Source organism: Papio anubis, chromosome 11 (genome assembly GCF_008728515.1).
Source record: "Papio anubis isolate 15944 chromosome 11, Panubis1.0, whole genome shotgun sequence".
NCBI lineage: Eukaryota > Metazoa > Chordata > Mammalia > Primates > Cercopithecidae > Papio > Papio anubis.
In genome coordinates this window covers 11,195,861-11,218,828 of record NC_044986.1, presented here as the reverse complement: position 1 = coordinate 11,218,828, position 22,968 = coordinate 11,195,861, and the positions used below count along the sequence as shown (strand labels likewise).

The following is a 22,968-nucleotide window of genomic DNA, read 5'->3' as shown; positions in this document are numbered from 1 at the left end:
GCCCAGTAATGTTGACTCATCCACTTTTTTCCCCCATTTAGATTAATGGGATTACAGAGAGACAATCTCAACAAAATAGACTGGCAGTCAGGATTTATTCTAAAAAGAAACCCTTCATCACATTTTTGAGCTCAGGACATATGAGCTCTGTCTGAGACAGGTAACATCGGTGGCAACATATGGGTCAGAGAATGCCCCAAATTCTCTGAAAGATTTTCAGTCATCAAGAGACATTTCCACTATGTGCCCTGTTTTGTACAATGTTTACTGTGGCAGGAAAATGATTTTAATTAACGCTAGGAGTCTTATCAAGAAGGGATATAGACTGGGCATGGTGGCTCATGCCTATAATCCTAGCACTTTGGGAGACTGAGGTGGGCTGATTGCTTGAGCTCAGGAGTTTGAGACCAGCCTGGGAAACATGGCAAAACCCTGTCTCTACAAAGAAGAAGAAAATTAGCCAGGTGTGTGAAGGGGGGGCCTGCCGCTCCACACCTGTGGGTGTTTCTCGTTAGGTGGAACGAGAGACTTGAGAAAAGAAATGAGACACAGAGACAAAGTATAGAGAAAGAAAAAGTGGGCCCAGGGGACCGGCGCTCAGCATACAGAGGACCCACGCCGGCACCAATCTCTGAGTTCCCTCAGTATTTATTGATCATTATCTTTACCATCTTAGAAAAAAGGAAGTGACAGGATAATAGGATCATCGTAGGGAGAAGGTCAGCAGTAAGACATATGAATAAAGATCTCTGTGACAGAAGTTTAAGGAAAAGTGCTGTGCCTTGATACGCATATGTAAACATCTTACAGGCCCGGTGGCTCACGCCCATAATCCCAGCACTTTGGAGGCCAAGATGAGTGGATCACCTGGGGTCGGGAGTTCGAGACCAGCCTGACCAACATGGAGAAACTCCATTTCTACTAAAGATACAAAATTAGCTGGGCATGTTGGCACATGCCTGTAATCTCAGCTACTTGGGAGGCTGAGGCAGGAGAATTGGTTGAACCCGGGACGCGGAGGTTGCAGTGAGCTGAGATCTTGCCATTGCACTCTAGCCTGGGTAACAAGAGCAAAACTCCGTCTCAAACAAAAAAAAAAAAAAAGAAGGGATATAACAAAAATACATTTACCACTCTTTGTTGTTCAAAATATCCTCATGCTGTCAAAATAACATATAAAAACACCACCAAAATCTAGCTATACAAGCAGAACCCTCATTTGCATTTTTCTATGAAGCACTAGCAAGGGCTTAATTAAAATTAAGAAAATGTTTATACTCAGGTAAATATTCTACCAAATCCCTTGATTTGGGCTTATTCGAGTTTTAAAGATCTTTATTGTGAATAAAAACAGATATTTTCTCTAATGGGACAGTAGTTTTATTTTTGGTATTTGATCATTAAGAAAAGTCTGAATGATCAGAAATTATTATATCAGAACGTCGTTGGCATGACTTTATCTAGACACATTTGAAGGACAGCAGACAGATGTGAAAGCCAGGTTCATGCTGGCTCTGGGGAGTGCTGGTGTCAACAGCTCAGCAGCAGCCCCTTCCAGCAGCCAGTCTGGGAATCATGAAATGGGGTCACTCTGCTGACTTTTAGGACCCCAGGAGAGGGTTGCTGAAAAAAATTGGTTAAAAGATAGTTTTTGAATTTTCTTTGAAATTCAGTTGCCTGTCCCCATCCCCACACTATGCTGGATAATGGATTCTCAGGAATGGAATGGCACCTGACCTTGAAGTCATATAGAAGCTCATATGAGGCTTCATATGAGCTACCCAAGTTCATATGACTTGGGTAGGATACTTTGGGATTTAATCCATACCCCCATACATATGTTGATCTCCTCAATAACCTTTTTTTTTTTTTTGAGATGGAGTCTTGCTCTGTCTCCCAGGCTGGAGTGCAGTGGCGTGATCTCGGCTCACGGCAAGCTCCGCCTCCCAAGTTCATGCCATTCTCCTGCCTCAGCCTCCCGAGTAGCTGCGACTACAGGCGCCCACCACCACGCCCGGCTAATTTTTGTATTTTTGTTAACCAGGATGATTTCGGTCTCCTGATCTTGTGATCCGCCCGCCTCGGCCTCCCAAAGTGCTAGGATTACAGGCATGAGCCACCATGCCCAGCTCCCCAGTAACTCTTTAGAACCTACACATATCTTTCTGTCATCTATTGCCTGGATTGCTCAAGCATCACATACTTGATTTTTTGTTTGTTTGTTTTCTATTGAAGAATGAGCACAGCGAAGATAAAACCGGGTTAAAAATACGAAGCTAAGTCTGTCTGTCCTGCTGGGGTCAGTGGGCTTCCAGGCTTCTGTGTGGGGAGCGTTGTTTGGACAAGTTGGAACCGTGTGCGTGGAGTAGACACAGTATACTAGGGTTGTAAAGAAGTTTCTGAGGAGGTGTCTTTCTCTGTGGAATACTACGTTATCACTGTTAAGACATGGCAGTTTTTCTCTCCTATTAACATGAGAATTCTTTCTTCTGCGTGGATCACTTAGAATATAAATTCCTTTTCCAAAGTCTGAAATAGGTGACGCCTCCCACAGTGCAGGTGTCAACCTATGTGAGCAGTTATCATGGCAATATAACTGTCAGTTTTAAAAAATGTATTTCTTCACTTATTTATGTATGCCATCATTCGGTCACTCATTCAACAGAGCATACACCAGTGCTAGACTAAGACACAAAAATATAAATGAGGGCCAGGCGTGGTGGCTCACCCCTGTAATCCCAGTACTTTGGGAGGCCGAGGCAGGCGGATCATGAGGTCAGGAGATTGAGACCATCCTGGCCAACATGGTGAAACCCTGTCTCTACTAAAAATACAAAAAATTAGCCAGGCATGGTGGCACGGGCCTGTAGTCCCAGCTGCTAGGGAGACTGAGGCAGGAGAATCGCTTGAACCCAGGAGGCAGAGGCTGCAGTGAGCCAAGATCATGCCATTGCACTCCAGCCTGGGTGACAGACTCTGTCTCAAAATAAATAAATAATAAAATATGTATATTTTAAAAAATGTATATTTTATATATTTTATAGAGTGAGATGAGCTCACTCTAACCTTGGGGGGATCCTAGTGGGAAACAAATAAACAAATCAAGAGGCCATGGCAGGTACTGAGTGTCTGTACACAGGGCCTGGAGAGTAGCATGCAGCCCCAGGAAGGGGAGCAGGGGGTCCCACCATGGACGGGGGAAGGAGACATCCTACCTTGGGAAGGTTTGAGAACTCTGTGTGTTCAGAGACCTGAATTGGCCTTGCTCTGAGACACAAAAGAGCAGTTTACATCTTCCTAGTTGACACAAGCAGATTCTACCTGGGAGAGGGGAGAGGTGAGAGGTGAACAGTGTGTTTTGAAAACTATCTGTGTCGTCCTCTCAAGGGCATCTGAAATGTCCTTACCAATTCTTCTTTTGATGTAAGGCTGTGCTTTCCACAGTGTGTTCTGTGGCCCATCATCCTACTGAAAGCTCTACTGAGAAAAAGGCAAAGGAAGGTTTCCAAGAAACAAATTTGGGAAACAATGTGTATGTATTTTCTTGTTGACTCACAAGGCACAATGGTTTCTCAAAGGCTCTGAGAAGTCCTGCAGTAGAAAAGCTTGTTTAACCACACTTCACCTAGCGCTTCCTGCATTCTTTCGACAGAGGAAGCGTCATTCTTTTTTTTTTTTTTTTGAGATAGGGTCTCGCTCTGTCGCCCGGGCTGGAGTGCAGTGACGTGATCTTGGCTCACTGCAAGCTCCGCCTCCTGGGTTCACACCATTCTCCTGCCTCAGCCTCCCGAATAGCTGGGACTACAGGCACCCGCCACCACGTGTAGCTAATTTTTTGTATTTTTTAGTAGAGACAGGGTTTCATCATGTTAGCCAGGATGGTCTCGATCTCCGGACCTCGTGATCCACCTGCCTCGGCCTCCCAAAGTGCTGGATTACAGGCGTGAGCCACCGTGCCTGGCCTCTTTTTTTTTTTTTTTTGAGATGGAGTGTCTCTCTCTGTTGCCCAGGCTGGAATGCAGTGGCGCGATCTTGGCTCACGGCAACCTCTGCCTCCCAAGTTCAAGCGATTCTTGTGCCTCAGCCTCCCAAGTAGCTGGGACTACAGGTGCCTACCACCATGCCCAGCTAATTTTTGCATTTTTAGTAGAGACGGAGTTTTACCATGTTGACCAGGCTGTCTTGAACTCCTGACCTCAGGTGATCTGCCTGCCTTGGCCTCCCAAAGTGCTGGGATGACAGGCGTGATCCACCGTGCCCGGCCTAGGAAGCTTCATTCTTACACATCTAGCAATCATATTATGAGAAGCACTGAGTTTAGTTTTTAAAAACCCTGCATAGAGTTGTAAACTATGGAGGGCATATCCTATGTAACTTTCATTAGTCATTAATAATCGATGCAGAATGATTTATCTGAGTTGGCTCAATCACTGAAATTCTTGAGGAGACTTTCTTAAGCAGTCTTTTCAGCTTGGGATGGAAAAGGGAAAAAAGAGAAAGTTGGGAGTTGGTCAAATAAAGGGAATAGAGTGCTGGAGAGAATTCTGACCATTCACAACCACACAGCACCTTGCCTACTAGACTTATGATTGATGGAGAGACAAATATGCAAAGCCGAGGACAGGAATAAAGATAGTGAATTGACCGGGTGACCACAGAAGCTTAGCTGTATCACTGTGAAGATCTACATGGTCTCTGAATTAACTGGTTTTATTCTGATTTCATGTCAGGTAGGACTGAAAACCTTCTGGAGTTTCATTTCCTTGCTTTGGGCACGGTCTCAGCCTGCCTTCTCCTGAAGAAGTCATTCGCACATCATGGCCCGTGGGCCAATTCAGATCTTGACAAGCCCTCAGAATGTGTGAGAAAATAAAGCACTTCTGACATCCTAAATGTTGCTAGGGTTTGGGGAGCTAATTAATCACAACCCTTTCCACCATACTCTTAATTATGAAATAGATGCCACAGTCTGAGAAAGATAAGAAAGTCCACCTTATAGGGCAACCCGCTCAGGTCCCCTTCCACGCTGTGGAAGATTTGTTCTTTTGCTCTTCACAATAAATATTGCTGCAAAAAAGAAAAAAAAAAAAAAGAAAGAAAGTCAATGGTATCAACGGCAAGGTTAGGCTGCAGGATGCCAAAACTGGAATCCTCATACTGCCGCCTGAACCACCCTCCCCCACCAAGTCCCAGGCTGCATCAGTGCAGGTGCCGTGAAGGATGGGGAAGTCTGGCCCCAGTGAGCTCGTCATGTGGCAAATGGCTGCGAGAGGAGAAAGGGCTGCATTGGGGTAGCTCATCTCAACGACCTCGAACACCTTACCCCCACCCATGGGGAAACTGGCCTCACGGGGGCTGGCTCTCCCCATATCACCACTTGGAGAAGTCTCCTCCAATGGATATGACCATAAGGGGGCAAAGAATATGGCAGCAGCATCATACTTCACTGAGAGCTCAGAAGTGTTGGGAAAGTCTCTAATTTGAGGACCCAGGCAGGAATGTGGGGAATTGGGGATCACCTTTCAGTCCTCGAATCCCCTCATCTCCACATAGTTGTTGCATCTGTTAACATTTATTTGGGTTAGCAGTTCTCAGAGGCTCGTCAGTCTTAGTCTGTGTTCTGTTGCTTATTGCAGAATACCTGAAGCTGGAGCATTTATAAAGAAAAATAGTTGATTCCTTTTTTTTGTTGTTGAGACAGGGTCTTGCTCTGTTGCCCAAGGCTGGAGTGCAGTAGCATGATGTCAGTTCATGGCAGCCTCCGCCTCCTGGGTTCAAGCAATCCTCCTGCCTCAGCCTCCCAAGTAGCTGGGATTACAGGCGCCTGCCGCCACAATTTTTGTATTTTTGTATTTTTAGTGGAGACAGGGTTTTACCATGTTGGCCAGGCTGGTCTTGAACTCCTGACCTCAGGTGGTCCGTCCACCTCGGCCTCCCAAAGTGGTGGGATTACAGGTGTGAGCCACCGTGCCTGACATTGATTTCTTACAGTTATAGAGGCTGAGAAGTCCAAGGGCAAGGGGCTGCTCCTGGTGAGGGCCTTCTTGCTGGTAGGGCTTCTGTAGAGTTATGAGGTGGCGCAGGACATCACTGGTAAAAGAAATGAGCATCCTAGCTCAAGTCTCCCTTCCTCTTCGCATAAAGCCACCATGATAACCCAGTAATCCATGAATGGATTAACCCGTTCGTGAGGGCAGGGCCTTCACAACCCAATCACCTTCACCTCTTAAAGGCCCCCACCTTTCAACACCATTAAGTTTGGGGATTAAGTTTCAAGAGGAGTTTGAAGGGGAAAACAGTCATTCAGTCCATTGCACTAACCCACTGACTTTCATTCTACCTCGGCTTTCCTTTTCCAGAAAGTACACCGGAATGCAACGAGTGACAGTGATGATGTTATGTTAGGAAATCTTCTAATCTTTTGAATTATAGTAATTTATGAAAATAACAAATCATTCACAGGCTTTAGTACTTTATAATTAGTCACAAATTACTTGCAGTGCATGCCCTGACACACTAGACCTACCAGTGAGCATAGAGGTATGTGGTTGAGAAGTGCTGCCTTAACTTTGTTTCACAGACATATTAAAAAAAATACTTTGCCTTTTCTAGACGTCAGTTTCCTCATTTGTGAAATGAGAGGTTTAGACTAATGAATTACTGAAATGCTACGCTTGATGGAAGAAAAGAATGTTCATGATCTGGGCTGGGCCCTGTGGCTCATTCATGTCTATAATCCGAGCACTAAGGGAGGCCAAGGTGGATGGATCACTTGAGCTCAGGAGTTCGAGACCAGCCTGGCCAACATAACAAAACCCTATCTCTACTAAAAATATGAAAATTAGCTGGGCATGGTGGCACGAGCCTGTAATTCCAGCCACTCGGGAGGCTGAGACACAAGAATTGCCTGAACCCAGGAGGCGGAGGTTGCAGTGAGCAGAGATTGCACCACTGCACTCCAGCCTGGGTGACAGAGCGAGACTCTGTCTCAAAAAAAAAAAAAAGAATGTTCATAATCTTCTAGTGAAACCACCATGATTTGGGAGCATCTCTGTATATTCAGTATCCTTGATTTGGGTTCAGTTGTATCTGTCCATCCTACTATCCATCCATCCTTGCATTCACTTGTACATTCATATATTCAACACCATTTTATTGTTTGCTATATGCCAGGCACCAGGGATATGATATTGAAAGGAGACTAGAGCTGACCTGCATTACACTCCAGTAAAACAGTCACCAACCACAGCGATGGCAACCGTGGCTAGCGCTAGGTGGGCCTGTGAAAGAAACTGATCTGGGAGCCCAGGCCAGGGAGGCTGCCCTGAGAAGCAAAGAGTGGAGCTGCGACCTGGTGGGGAGCAGAGGGCTGCAGGCTCCAGGCAGATGCATGGCTGGGGAGCGTCTTGCGGGATGAGGCAGGAAAGGGAGGTTGGGGCCACAACCGAGAGCAAAGCGAAGCCACAGTGGGGTGACAGGAGTAGACTTTGATTTCTAAGCGGTTGCTCTGGCCGCAGCTGGCAGAACAGAATGAAGGGGGCCAGAGAGGATGGGAGGAAGGGGCTGCTGCTCCTGTTCGGGTGAGAGGCTGGTGCAGGTAGCCAGTACAGGGCAACAGGAGGCAGTGCCACAGGGCTCGATCTTGCTTTGCATCAATGGCTCTTTGACCTTGGGTCCTGTCTTGAACTTCTTCGGGAAAATGTCCTTGTGTATGCAATGGGGCCACCCCTCTACCAGGCTGTTGTGTGGATTAAATGCAATAGTAACTGAAAAGTGCCCAGGCCAGGCGCAGTGGCTCATGCCTATAATCCTAACACTTTGGGAGGCCGAGGCGGGCAGATCACCTGAGGTCAGGAGTTACAGACCAGCCTGGCCAATATGGTGAAACTCCATCTCTGCTAAAAATACAAAAGTTTGCCGGGCATGGTGGTGCATGCCTGTAGTCCCAGCTACTTGGGAGACTGAGGCAGGAGAATTGTTTGAACTCAGGAGGTGGAGGTTGCAGTGAGCTGAGATTGTGCCACTGCACTCCAGCCTGGGTGACAGAGCAAGACTCGGTCTCCAAAAAAAAAAAAAGGCCCTGGCAGGGTCTGGCCTGAGTCAGTGTTTAATACATGGGAACTCTCCATCTTTATGGTTTTGCCAGTTCCTGAAAGCCTGGTCGTGCAAGGGCCATGTTTGTGTTTTCTGCAGCTGGCCTCCTTCCTCCCCTTAAGCATTGCACGCGTGTATGTTTCCAGAACTATGCATTTAAGAACCCATCTGTGTCCCCATCATCTGCTCAGACCTTGGTTGTGGCAGATGACTCCCTGCCAGCTGCTGCCCATGCCTCTCCCTTCACTGTACTGTGAACATCTGGTCTGCGACGGAGGCTGTAGTCCCTGGGCCCTCCCTGACTTCCACACAGAGGCAGTGCCCCTGCAGGGTGAAAGGCTTCATTCAGGGTGCTGGCTGCCCAGTCCCCAGGGTGCTGGCCTGTGGATTCTGAGCAAAGCCTCTATCCACACATTTCAACTCAATCTTGAAGCATAAAAGAATGTTATGTAAGCTTCAATTAACGCAGAGCCCTCAACAGATCAGTTCTTAGAATTTTTCCTGCCCTTAGGCAAATCTGCTCCTGGTGAGCAGCTTTAATCTGGCTTTGAAAATTACTTCTGATGGGTAATCAAAGCGATTGCTAGTGCCCGGCTTATGCTACATAAACCAATGTCTGGGTTCTTATTTGGGAGGAGTTGTTGTGTATCCCATACTCCATGGAAAATTTGTTCCTGGTTGCTCCCTGATAAGACCGCACAAGTTTGCAAGATGCCAAAATAGAATTTATCATCTTGTCCCAGATGGTAATGACTTCAGCCAGCCTGAAGGGAAGCCACATACTCTCCTAAGTAGGCAGTTCCTGTCAGAGGCATGGACAAGAAAGTGGCTTCGTTTATTTCCCACTTGATAAAGCCGATATAAATAGGAGCACTTCATTTCTGAATTACACACCATTAATCTTATCACATACTAAACTGTTTGACTTCAGTTAGTGGGTGGGACATAATGAAATGTAAAGTGCTTGTTACAAGGAAAATTGCCAGGTTCAGATGCTGAGCAGCAAAGGGAGGGGGAGGAGGAGGAGCAAGGGGGGGGGGGGGAGGAGGCAAAGTCGTTGGCTGGGGAGACATTGGGTTTCGTTCTGGACCTGGTGCTTTCCAGAAAGCCGGGCCAAGACACTTTACCCAAACCCCAAGTAGTTTTCCAGATGTCAGCCCGCTTGGGCCAGGGCTCTCCATGGGCACGTGTGTCCTCCGTGACCATTTGTGAATTGGAGGGTTTTATATCATTTACCCTCTGAGTTTTCTCTTCTTTGAACTAGTCAGCTTCTTTTGGGTCAGAAAATGCAAATCTGGTTGAGACAGTAGCCAGCTCTCTTTTGGGTCCTCAGGTACCATCCCCATGTCCCATGTGCAGGAACAGCCATTAGATAAAGATGAGGGCAGGGGTGGTGCTGTGTACACACCTCCTTCAGGGATGTCAAATGACAGCGCATGTACTTCAGAGGTGAGGGGCAGGACAGAGAGGCTGGAATGGGGCTGGGGGAAGAGGCTCTTGCCTTCCTTGGAAGTTTTTATTTATTCTGCATAGCAGAGTGAGTAAGAAGATTGTGGCCAGTGGAATCAGATGTCCACGTTGAGATCCATGCTTAGCCTCTGTTCTCCAGGGTTCTCATCTGCAAGTGGCGAGGGTGTTACCCACCTTGCACAGCTGTTGGCAGGGCTAAATGAGATAGTCCACACAAAGCACTGAGGCCTAGTGAATTTCATCCGTTATTATTTTCCCAACTTTTTATTTTAGAAAAATCGAAACCTCAAAAATGTTGAAAGGATAGGACAGTAAATACCCACCTGTCTATGGTATTAGTCTGCTTGGGCTGTCATAAGAGAACACCACAGCCTGAGTGACTTAAACAACAGAAATGTATATTCTCCTGGTTCTGGAGGCTGGAAGTCCTGGTCAGGGTGCTGGTGGAGTTGGTTTCTGGTAAGACTTTTCTTCCTAGCTTGCAGAAGACACCTGCTCTTGGTGTTCTCACGTAGCTTTTCCTTTATGTGTGTGTATTCCTGCTGTCTCTTCCTTTCCTTTTTTTTTTTTGTTTGTTTGTTTTGAGACAGAGTCTCACTCTGTTGCCCAGGCTGGAGTGCAGCGACATGTTCTCAGCTCACTGCAGCCTCAACCTCCGGTGCTCAAGTGATCCTCCCACCTCAGCCTCCTGAGTAGCTGGGACTACAGCTGTGCACCACCATGCCCAGTTAATTTTTATATTTCTTTTTAGAGATGGGGTTTCACCATGTTGCCCAGGCTGGTCTTGAACTCCTGAGCTCAAGCAGTTTGCCTGCCTCAGCCTCCCAAAGCATTGGGATTACAGGTGTGAGCCACACACTTGGCCTCTTCCTCTTCTTTTTTTTTTTTTTTTTTTTTTTTTTTGAGACGGAGTCTGGCTCTGTCGCCCAGGCTGGAGTGCAGTGGCCGGATCTCAGCTCACTGCAAGCTCCGCCTCCCGGGTTCACGCCATTCTCCTGCCTCAGCCTCCAGAGTAGCTGGGACTACAGGCGCCCGCCACCTCACCCGGCTAGTTTTTTGTATTTTTTAGTAGAGACGGGGTTTCACCGGGTTAGCCAGGATGGTCTCGATCTCCTGACCTTGTGATCCGCCCGTCTCGGCCTCCCAAAGTGCTGGGATTACAGGCTTGAGCCACCGCGCCCGGCCAAGCCTCTTCCTCTTCTAATAAAGGACACCAGTGCTATCAGATTAGGGTCTCACTACTATAACTTCACTTAACCCCAATTGCCTCCTTAAAGTGCCTATCTCCAAATACAGTCACATTGGGGGTTAAGGCTTCAACATATGGATTTCAATGGGGGCACAATTCAGTTCATAGCACATATTTTAAAAATTTAACAAGAATGCATCTCACCACCTCACTGTATGCATCCCTCCTGTATGGATGCATGTGCACTGCCTGGTGTGGAAAACTGGAATTTTGGTAGTGGACATTGAGAGGAGACTCTTTCCACTAGCCCCATCCAGAACACTGTGGGCTTATGTGTGTGTGAATATGTGTGCATGTAACAAACAGTTACAAAAAGATTCCCTAAATTTCCCTTTGATATTTCCCCTATAATAACTTTAAAGAAAATGGTAAAAGCTTTAGAAAAACCATACTTCTGTTAACTTTGTCTTGAGGAATTTCTCTTGTTACTAGAATATATATAATCATAACAAGTATATAGCATCACAATTATATAAAAATAACAAGAATTATATCCCCAAACAATTGTGTAGGAAAAATCAGGAAATTCACTAGAACTCTGAAAGTGGCAAGCATGTAGCAGTATTTTTTCTTATTTTTTTTCTACATTTTCCAAACTTTGTGTTGGCCACATATTATTTTTAAAATTAAAAAATGCACAGCATTGGCCGGGTGCGGTGGCTCATGCCTGTAATCCCAGCACTTTGGGAGGCCAAGGCGGGCAGATCACAAAGTCAGGAGATCCAGACCATCCTGGCTAACACGGTGAAACCCCATCTCTACTAAAACTACAAAAAAAAAAAAAATTGGCTGGGCATGGTGGCTAGTGTCTGTAGTCCCAGCTACTCGGGAGGCTGAGGCAGGAGAATGGCGTGAACCCGGGAGGCGGAGCTTGCAGTGAGCCGAGATCGCGCCACTGCACTCGAGCCTGGGCGACAGAGTGAGACTTGTCTCGGGGAAAAAAAAAAAAAAGCACAGCATTAAAACTGTGTAGAATTGAGCAACATAGTCCAAATAGAGTCCAAATACAGCAGTAATAAGCCATTTTATAATAACTGGATAGTTAGTTCTGTGTAGCAAGTCCAAAATTTGGAGTCAAGTTCCCCCAAGTTCCCTGAGTTTCATTTTTTTCCCCACACATTACCCAGATAAATGTGTTCAAGTTAAGACAAACATGGGTATGAAGGTGATTCAGCTCCCAAGAGTTATACATAGGTCATGTGCAGAAATTCCATAGCCAAATAGAAATGATTTTTGGGTTATGCCTGTCACTGTCCCACCTGTTAAATGTGAAGAATCAAGTTAACTATTACCAGGAATCGCTCTTTATTTCAAAGCCTGGCTTTGCTGACTTGTGCTTTTTCCTGAACATCTAAGGATCCCCAGGGGTGCTGGGGACCGGCCTATAATCTTCGCAGGACTGGTTCAAATCCCTATTATGATTTACTCTTATTAACAACTTTCTGGGTTGTCAGCACGGTGGCTCACGACCATCATCCCCGCACTTTGGAAGGCTGAGGTGGGAAGATTGCTTGAGTTTGAGACCAGCCTGGGCAACATAGCGAGAACCAATCTCTACAAAAATTTAAAAATTAGCTGGGCGTGGTGGTGCACACCTGTGGTCCCAGCTACTTGGGAGGTTGAGGTGGAAGGATTGCTTGAGCCGAGGAGGCTGAAGCTGCAGTGAGCTGTCGTTGTGCTGCTGTACCTCAGCCTGGGTGACAGAGCAAGATCCTGTCTTCAACAAACAAACAAACAAAACCTTTTTGGGTTTCCCGCATTTTAGACTATTATAAATGAGTTGCCACATTTCTGTATTCACTGCTGACCAGCATGGAAGGTCCACACTGTGTCTGAGATGCCCTGCAGTGGTTTTTGGGGGAAACAAGGGCATGCATAATGGTTGTGGGAGGGGTACAGGGGGCTCTCACAGAGAGGAATGAGCTGCATGAAGATGCTGTGTCTGTGGTCTGGGCACTTGGTGGCCTTTTGTGGGGATGGTGGGGGGTGACCTGCCTGCAGTGTGGCTCTGTCCTTGGCATCCATAATAACCAATGAAACATTAAATGTTTTCAGGGTTGGCAGCGTTGGGCTTGGAGGCTTCTGCACTGCTTCTGAGAGTTCTGCCAGCCTGGATCCATGCCTTGTGTCCCCAGAGGTGACTGAACCAAGGAAGGACCCACAGAGAGCCAGGGGGCCAGAAGGTTCTTTACTGTCCAGCCCACCACCACCCCAGGAGCGAGAGCACCCCTCGTCCTCCATGCCCTTTGCCGAGTGTCCCCCAGAAGGTTGCTTGGCAAGTCCAGCGGCGACACCTGAAGATGGTCCTCAGACTCAGTCCCCCAGGAGGGAACCTGCCCCAAATGCCCCGGGGGAGGTCACGGCAGCATTTCCCGCTGAGAGGGACAGCTCTACTCAAGACCAAGAGGTTGCTGCCATCCCCAGTGCTGGAAGAGAGAGAGAACCGAAGGAAGAGAGACAGAAATCCTCCTTCTCCTTCTCCAGTGGCACTGACCAGTCACCTGGAATGTCACCAGTACCCCTCACAGAGCCAGTGAAGGCACTGCTGTGTGGAGAGGGGGACCTGTGTGGAGAGGGGGACCAGCCTGGTGGTTTAGAGTCCCAGGGGAAAGAGGTTGCAGGTGGCTTCCCCCCCGCAGAGTCCAGGCAGGGGGTGGCTTCTGTGCAAGTGGCCCCTGAGGCCCCTGCTGCAGCCCAGCTGGGCACAGAAAGCTCAACTGTCTTGGAGAAGTCCCCGCTAAAACCCGAGGCCCTGATCCCACAAGATCCAGCCCCAACAGCCTCAGACAGAGTAACAGGCCAAGGGGAGGTGCCACCTCAGTATTTAACAGATGACTTGGAATTCCTCAGGGCCTGCCATCTCCCTAGGAGCAATTCAGGGGCTGTCCCAGAAGCAGAAGTGAATGCCACTTCCCAGGAGAGCTGCCAGCAGCCAGTGGGAGCACATCTGCCACACACAGAGTTGCCCCGGGGCTCGCCAAGTCCTGCCCTGGTGCCAGGGGCTGGGGGCTCTGGGAAAGAGGCTTTGGACACCAGTGATGTTCAGGGTCACCCACAGATAGGGATGCAAGGAACCGAGCCCGGTCAAGTTGTCTGTGTGGCAGCAGGTGGCCGACCTGAAGGGGGTTTGCTTGTGAACCCTGAACCCTCCCTGCTCACTCTGACTGAGGAAGCACATCCAGCTTCAAGCCTCGCTTCACTCCCAGCTGCTCAGATTCCTATTGCCATAGAAGGACCTGGATCACTGTCCAGGGAATCAGTTTCCAAGGCCGGGATGCCAGTTTCTGCAGATGCAGCCAAAGAGGTGGTGGATGCAGGGTTGGTGGGACTGGAGAGGCAAGCATCAGATCTTGGAAGCAAGGGAGAGCATCCAGAAGGGAGCCCTGGAGAGGTTCCTGCCCCATTACCCCAGGAAAGGGGAGAACACTCGAACATGGAGCAAAGCCATGCAGTCCAACAAGGAGTACCACCCCCTCCTCTTCCCAATGCACCAAGTGAAAGTGCCAGAGGGCCACTGGGGCCAAGGGATGGAGCCAAGGCCCATGAAGATGCCACAAGCCCAGCCGTGGCTAAGGAAGGAAGCAGATCACCTGGTGACAGCCCTGGAGGAAAGGAGGAAGCCCCAGAGCCGCCTGACGGTGGAGACCCAGGGAACCTGCAAGGAGAGGACTCTGAGGCTTTCAGCAGCAAGTGTGATCCAGAAGTAGGCAAAGATGAGCTTTCAAAGCCAAGCAGTGATGCAGAGAGCAGAGACCATCCCAGCTCACACTCAGCACAGACACCCAGAAAGGGGGGTGCTGGGCACACGGACGGGCCCCACTCCCAGACAGCAGAGGCCGATGCATCTGGCCTATCACACAAGCTGGGTGAGGAGGACCCTGTTCTGCCCCCTGTGCCAGATGGAGCTGGTGAGCCCACTGTTCCCGAAGGAGCCATCTGGGAGGGGTCAGGATTACAGCCCAAATGTCCTGCCACCCTTCAGAACAGGGAAGGATTGGGAAGAATGGAGCCTTTCCTGACTTTAGAACCAGAAAAATCAGGTTTTCTGCCAACTCCTGTTGCAGAGGTTGCACCCAAAGCCCCGGAAGGTGAGAGCACATTGGAAATAAGGAAGATGGGCAGCTGTGATGGGGAGGGCTTGCTGACATCCCCAGATCAACCCCATGGGCCGGGGTGTGATGCATCGAAACAGAAATTTCATGCTGGGGTGCCACATCCCCCCAAGGGGGAGAACTTGGCAGCAGACTTGGGACTCACGGCGCTCATCCTGGACCAAGATCAGCAGGGAATCCCGTCCTGCCACAGGGAAGGCTGGATAAGAGGAGCTGCATCTGAATGGCCCCTACTATCTTCTGAGAAGCATCTCCAGCCATCCCAGGCAGACCCAGAGGCATCAATCTCTGACGTGCTCAAGGAGCAGGCCCAGCCACCTGAAAATGGGAAGGAGACTTCTCCAAGCCATCCAGGTTTTAAGGACCAGGGAGCAGATTCTTCCCAAATCCATGTACCTGTGGAACCTCAGGAAGATATGAACTTGCCCACTCATGGAGGACAGGAGCAGGCTTTGGGATCGGAACTTCAAAGTGGACTCCCCAAAGGCACCCTGTCTGATACTCCAACTTCATCCCCCACTGATACGCTTTGGGAGACTTCTCCAACAGAAGATTCAGAATTGTCAGCACCAATGAGACAGAAGTTGCCTGTACTAGGGGAGAAGCGGCCAGAGGGAGCATATGGTGATGGTCAGTCCTCAAGGGTCTCACCTCCAGCAGCAGATGTCTTAAAAGACTTTTCTCTTGCAGGGAACTTGAGCAGAAAGGAAACTTGCTGCACTGGGCAGGGGCCAAACAAGTCTCAACAGGCATTGACCGATGCCTTGGAAGAAGGCCGCCAGCATGAAGAAGCATGTCAAAGGGATGCAGGAGCTTCTGAAGCAGCTGATGGTTGTTCCTCACTCTGGGGCTTGAGTAAGAGGGAGGTGGCAAGTGGAAACACAGGGGAGGCCCCACCTTGTCAGCCTGACTCAGTAGCTCTCCTGGATGCAGTTCCCTGCCTGCCAGCCCTGGTGGCCGCCAGTCCCGGAGTCACACCCACCCAGGATGCCCCAGAGACAGAGGGATGTGATGAAACCCAGGAAGACAGGCAGCAACCAGTGCCGGCCCCGCAGCAGAAAATGGAGTGCCCGACCACTTGGGATGCAGAGGCCCCAGAGCTGCTTGCAAGTTTCCCATCAGCTGGGGAGCAAGGTGGTGAAGCGGGGACTGCTGAGACTGGTGGCAGCGCCAATGCAGGAGACTCAGGAAAGCAGCAGGCTCCAGAGAAACCCGGAGAAGCTACTTTGAGAGGTGGCTTCCTTCAGACTGAGCACTACCTTACCTCCGGGGAGGAAACTTCTACCTCTGCCCTACGTGAGCCCTGCCAAGCTGAGCAGCCCACGGCCAGCTGCCAGGATGCCTTGCTGCTAGCCAGAGAGCTGGATGAGATTCCCAGGAGCACCGTGGATATTTCTACACACCAGGCTGTCCCAGACCCAAAGGAGTTCCTGCTGTCTGGGCCACCAGAAGTGGCTGCTCCGGACACCCCTTACCTGCATATCGACAGTGCTGCCCAGAAAGGAGCAGAAGACAGTGGAGAGAAAGCTGTTTCCTCTGCAGGCCCCAGAGCTCCTGGCGAAAGCCCCTGTCCTGTAGGGGAGCCCCCGCTTGCCTTGGAAAATGCTGTCTCCTTGAAGCTGTCTGCTGGCTCCCTCGCCCCCCTCTTGCAACCAGGAGCTGAAGGTGGGGAAATCTCTGCAGTGCAAGCCAGCAGTGGCAGCCCCAAAGCCAGAACCACTGAGGGACCTGTGGACTCCATGCCATGCCTGGACCGGATGCCACTTCCGGCCAAGGGCAAGCAGGCAACAGGGGAAGAGAAAGCAGCAACAGCTCTGGGTGCAGGTGCCAAGGCCAGCGAGGAGAGCTTGGTAGGTGATGCAGCAGGAGAGACAGAGGGCAGCATGGAGAGGATGGGAGAGCCTTCCCAGGACCCAAGGCAGGGCACATCAGGTGGTGTGGACACAAGCTCCGAGCAAATCGCCACCCTCGTTGGCTTCCCAGACTTCAGGGAGCACATTGCCAAGATCTTCGAGAAGCCTGTGCTCGGAGCTGTGACCAAACCTGGAGAAAAGGCAGGAGCTGGGATGAGTGCAGTGGGTAAAGACCTCACCAGGCCATTGGGCCCAGAGAAGCTTCTAGATGGGCCTCCAGGAGTGGATGTCACCCCTCTCCCTGCACCTCCTGCTCGACTCCAGGTGGAGAAGAAGCAAGAGTTGGCTGGAGAGGCTGAGATTTCCCGTCAGGCTCTGCAGGATCCAGCTTCAGACAAGCTTCTGGGTCCAGCAGGGCTGACCTGGGAGCAGAACTTGCCAGGTGCCGGTGTGGGGAAGGAGATGGCAGGTGTCCCACCCACACTGAGGGAAGATGAGAAGCCAGAGGGACCTTGGGCAGCCTGGCCAGGCCTGGAAGGCCAGGCTCACTCACAGCCAGAGAGGAGCAGGCAGGAATTAGCTTCAGGTCTTCCTTCACCAGCAGCTACTCAGGAGCTCCCTGTGGAGAGAGCCGCGGCCTTCCAGGTGGCTCCCCATAGCCATGGAGAAGAGGCCGTGGCCCAAGACAGAATTCCTTCTGGAAAGCAGCACCAGGAAACATCTGCCTGCGACAGTCCACACGGAGAAGGTGGTCCCGGGGACTTTGCTCACACAGGGGTTCCAGGACATGTGCCAAGGTCCACCTGTGCCCTGGAAGCCCCTTCTCCCCAGGGGGAGGTTTCGACTGTGCCTGAGGCCAACAGTGAGCCCAGGACCCTTGACACGCTCGGGGGTGAAAGGAGGCCCGGAGTCACTGCTGGCATTTTGGAAATGCAAAATGCCCTGGGCAACCAGAGCATCCCTGCACCACCAACTGGAGAAGTGGCAGACACTCCCCTGGAGCCTGGCAAGGTGGCAGGCGCTGCTCGGGAAGCAGAGGGTGACATCACCCTGAGCACAGCTGAGACACAGGCATGTGCGTCCGGGGACCTGCCTGAAGCAGGTACTACGAGGGCGTTCTCCATTGTGGCTGATGACTTGGCACTGCCAGGAAGCTTGGCACTGCCAGGAAGCTGTCAGGACGCAGCCTGCTCTGACAAGGCTCAGGAGATGGAGGGTACAGCTGCCCTTCATGGGGACAACCCAGCCAGGCCCCAGCAGGCTGAGGAGCAGCCAGGGCCTGAGTGCCCCGTTCCAGCTGGGGACGGGAAGGTGCGCGTCTCCTCACCTCCAGAACCTGATGAAACTCGTGACCCAAAGCTGCAACATTTGGCTCCAGAAGAGCTCCACGCTGACAGGTACTTAAATGGAAAAATTCCCACGGGAATGTGTGGTCAGTTTCAAAGGTGATTCCCAGCCTGATGTTTAGAAGTCAGTCGCATAGGCGAGTTGTTTTCTAAAAGCTGAGTTTTCCATATCTATTGCTAAATGAACCTGCTTACCCCCTCTGGATGTCCTGAGGCTCTGAAAAATATGAGAACCATGGTTGGAGGCTGGGAGTTGTTGACTATGTTCCTTTTCTTGTGTTCCTTAATTCATCTAACTTAAACCACTGGAAAAGTATCAACTGTTTACTGACTGGCTGTGCACTATTAGGTGATAGGTTATAGTCAGTCATATGTTTTTCTGGAGTCCAGATACATCTGCTTTTGAATCTGGATTTATTTAGGCAGGGGGTCCTTTATCCGAGGGATTTTTTTTGTAGTAGCCACTTAAAACTTTAATTGGGAGATCTGCTTTTTCAGTAGGACATGGGGAGAAATGCCCTGCTATCTACAATATCCTATCAATTGCTTTCTTTCATTTTCCCAGAGAGAGCCCCAGGCCTGGCCCATCCATCTTACTTTCGGTTCCTAAGAAGGATGCTCCAAGAGTCTTGGATAAAGTTACTTCAGATGAGACCAGAGGTGCAGAAGGAACAGAAAGGTCAGTGAAAGATATTGGTCTTTGGAAGGCCATGGTGGCTTCCTTAGATGTAGACACACTGGATGTTTTGTAAAGGAGAGTAGTCCTTATACAGCACAAGTTCTTACATAAGAAAGAAGCAAATGGCCATTCCCATTTTATGTACAGGTACAGCAGTACCTGGGATGACTAAAAGCTCCGTTGTTGGAAAAGGGATTGAATGAGTTGCTTTCATACTTGAGTTTAATTGATTACCTTACATTTAAAAAGTCAGTCTGGGCACGGTGGCTCACGCCTGTAATCCCAACACTTTGGGAGGCCAAGGCAGGAAGATCACTTGAACTCAGGAGTTTGAGACCAACCTGGGCAATTTGGTGAAACCCCATCTCTAGAAAAAATACAAAGATTAGCCGGGCACAGTGGCATGTACCTATAGTCCTAGTTACTTGGGAGGCTGAGTTGGGAGGATTGATCATTTGAGCACAGAAGGTGAAGGTGCAGTGACCCGTGTTTGTGCCACTGCACTCCACCCTGGGTGACAGAGACCCTGTCTCAAAAAAGAAAAGACTCTTTATTGAGATGCAATTCACATACCATATAATTCACTCATACAATTCAATGGCTCGTAGTATATTCACAGTGTGTAACCGTGGTTACAATCAATTTCAGGTTATTTTCATCCCCACAGAAAGAAACCCTACAGCCCCTAGATATCATACCCCAGCCCCATACCCGCTGCATCATCTCTAGGCACCCGCTCATCTAGGTCATTACGTCTTGATGCAAATGGGTTCAATGCTGATTTCGTCTGCGAAGCAGGAATGGCTCACCAACAGCAGTCACACTCCAGGAGATCTCGAGATGCAAGGAGTGTAAATGTAACCATGAACAAGTGACCTTCGCACTTGCAGTGTGCCTGCCTGTTCTTTTCTACGGGAAATGCCACCTAGTGTTGTGCAGAAACCGCTGCTCAAAGTTTCATCCTTTTGGGGAGCTGGAGATACTGTGCACGTACACAGACACACAGTGAACAAGCTTGCCGCCTCCCTAGGCCTTTGGCTGTTCTGGTGCTGTGTGTGCACACACATACACACGCCTATACACTTGTGTGTATGAGTAGGGTGGAATCAGACTTTAGATTAGTACCTGTGTACCCTACCAAACAGCTGCAGGCATTTTATAAATGATCCGATTCATATTTTGCACATTCGGAAAGAATGCACGATCACCTGTTTTTCGAGTCTGAACACTTCCACTGACACCCAGCTGCCTCTGCTGCCTGTCAGTAGTGACTCTCATAGCTCCGAGCCAATGTGGACGTGGGCGTGTGCTGGCCAAACAGATGCCAGTTTAATCTGCATTTGACACCCTTTTCTGCTACTGACTTAGGGTACAATTTCCTGCAGCCTTTGCTGTTATGTATTTTTTATATTCCCAGTTCAGGGGCAGGAGAAATATCTGTCTAGCTTAGAAAAGTCTTCCCCACCCCAAAAATGACCATATCAGGGCCTTCTTTTTCAGAGTCCTTAGACATGTTAGCACCTTCTTGGAGAACGCAGGGCCAGACATATAGCAGTACAATAAATATTGTACTCATTGTTTTAATTACTTTAAATTGTACAATTAAAATTTATAAAGTAGTATTATAAATTATCATTTTTTTCCAGAATACTTGTGAGGTATAGAAAAGTAGATAGAGAAGGGCCGGGCGAGGTGGCTCACGCCTGTAATCCCAGCACTTTGGGAGGCCGAGGTGGGCGAATCACGAGGTCAGGAGATTGAGACCATCCTGGCTAACACGGTGAAACCCCATCTCTACTAAAAAATACAAAAAATTAGCTGAGTGTGGTGGCAGGCACCTGTAGTCCCAGCTACTCGGGAGGCTGATGCAGGAGAATGGCGTGAACCCGGGAGGCGGGGCTTGCAGTGAGCCCAGATCGCGCCACTGCACTCCAGCCTGGGCGACAGAGTGACACTCAGTCTCAAAAAAAAACGAAAAGTAGATGGAGAAAAATTCACAACCAGAATACCTACCAATTATTATTTCGTATTTTAGTATATTTTCTTTTCTTTTTTTTTTTTTTTGAGACGGAGTCTCGCTCTGTCGCCCGGGCTGGAGTGCAGTGGCCGGATCTCCGCTCACTGCAAGCCCCACCTCCCGGGTTCACGCCATTCTCCTGCCTCAGCCTCCCGTGTAGCTGGGACTACAGGCACCCACCACCTCGCCCGGCTAGTTTTTTGTATTTTTTAGTAGAGACGGGGTTTCACCGTGTTAGTCAGGATGGTCTCGATCTCCTGACTTTGTGATCCGCCCGTCTCGGCCTCCCAAAGTGCTAGGATTACAGGCTTGAGCCACCGCGCCCGGCCTATATTTTCATTTTAGCAGATTTTCAGTGCCACCAAAACACTCTTTAACGTTTTTAGTGCTGTCAAAACTCTTTAAAAACAAATCCTTAAAAAAATTATTTATTCACGTATTTATTTATTTTGAGACAGGGTCTCACTCTATCACACAGGTTGGAGTGCAGTGGCACAATCTCTGCTCAATGCAGCCTCGACCACCCCAGGATCCTCCCACTTCAGCCTCCCTAGTAGCTGGGACTACAGGTGTGTGCCACCATGCTCAGCTTATTTTTAATTTTTTGTAGAGATGGAGTTTCACCATGGTGCTCAGCCTAGTCTTGAACTCTGGGCTCAAGCAATCTTCCTGCCTCCACCTCCCAAAGTGCTGTGATTACAGGCGTGAGCCACCATACCCAGCCTAGAAACAGATCTTCATGGCTGAAGTTGCGTGACTGATTATGGTGTTAACAGCAGTGGAAATTTAGGTTCTGATGGTGTCCAGTTCACTTTGTTCCTGCTGAGACTTTTGTACTCTCTAGAGCTGCTCGGTCTAGTATAGTAGCTCCTGGCTACGTGTGGATGGAGATGTGCTGTAAGTGTAAAATACATACCCAATGTTGAAAATTAGGATGAAAAAAAGAAAATACATCACTAGTAATTTTGAATATGTTAATTATACGCAAAACAATAATATTTTGGATCTATTGGGCTAAAATATCTATTGGGCTAAAATTAACTTCACTTATTTCTTTTTTTCTGTTTTTCTAATGTGGCTCCCAAAATTTAAAAAATGTCATATGTGGCTTTTGAATACCTGGCTCACATTCTATTTGGATCATTTGCCTCCAGAAGCTGCTTTTCCTTGGTCTTTGAAGGAAATGGGGTTGTAAAAAATTGCCCTTCCCTGTACTTTGGGCTCTTGGGGAAAAGGCTTCCTAACATTGGTTGAGAGTTTTTGGAAAAAATTCAGACTGGACTCTCTCATCCAGCCTGCCAGGTTGGGAATGCTTCTTTCTCTTGAGGCGGAAGCTCTGAACTTCGTGCTTGTGAACCCATCCACCATGAGGAAGCCGTGTCCGTGGACCTGGACAGGTCTTGGAGGAAGTCCTGCCAGGCCAGGGGCTGTACTTCCTGGGAAGGGCAGGTGTTGTCTTTGATGGTGACAGTCAGCAGCGGTCTGGGGGAGGCTGGGTGGCCAGACTTCGGTGGACACTGCCAGAAGCTGTGGTGGCGATGAATTTCAGGGACAGGTCTCTGAATTCACATCCCAGCTCTGCTCCTTACTAATTACATACCTAACCTCAGTTTGTTCGTCTGTAGAATGGGGATGACAACAGTTGTACCTGCCTCGAAGAATTGCCATGAGGGTTAAATGAGATCCTTGATTCAAGTGCCAGAGCATGCCCGTTCTGGTGCCCAGTGGGTGTTAGATTGCCTGTTGTTTTGTGATGGTCATTTCTGGTGCAGCGACCTGCATGATTATATCTCTCTTCAGTGTGGAGATGATTTTGGGATCTCGTTCTGTTCTCCTGAGGTTGAAACTTCAACCTGGCTGTCTTTCTTTCCCAGTGTTGAATTCTTTCTCTGCTAAAATATTTCAATGGCTGAGGAGAGTGAATTCTTTCATACCTCCTACTGCACAGCCCAGAGTGATCTGCTACAAGTTAAAATTTTGAGATTGTGTTTCATTGTAACACTCTTGAGTATCTTTGTGTACCGTGTTATATTGTATTTCACCATCAAAATACTGTTTCAAGTTACCTCCAGAAGAACAAAGCAAAGCAAAACCAGGTTTTCTATTATCTTGCTAGTTGTCTGGTGATATGCTTCTGTGGATTGAATT

General features: G+C 48.9%; 1 protein-coding gene across 25 annotated transcripts in view; it reads left to right on the top strand.

Moving 5' to 3' along the window:
* TACC2 (transforming acidic coiled-coil containing protein 2) overlaps nt 1–22,968 on the top strand; it is a 255,604-nt gene that overhangs the window by 71,956 nt on the left and 160,680 nt on the right. For all 25 annotated transcript variants that reach the window (XM_021943769.2, XM_021943767.2, XM_021943764.2 and 22 more), the window contains 2 exons: nt 12,869–18,175; nt 18,690–18,803. In XM_021943769.2, coding sequence (XP_021799461.2) covers nt 12,869–18,175; nt 18,690–18,803 — 5,421 coding nt within the window. The remainder of the gene's footprint in view (nt 1–12,868; nt 18,176–18,689; nt 18,804–22,968) is intronic.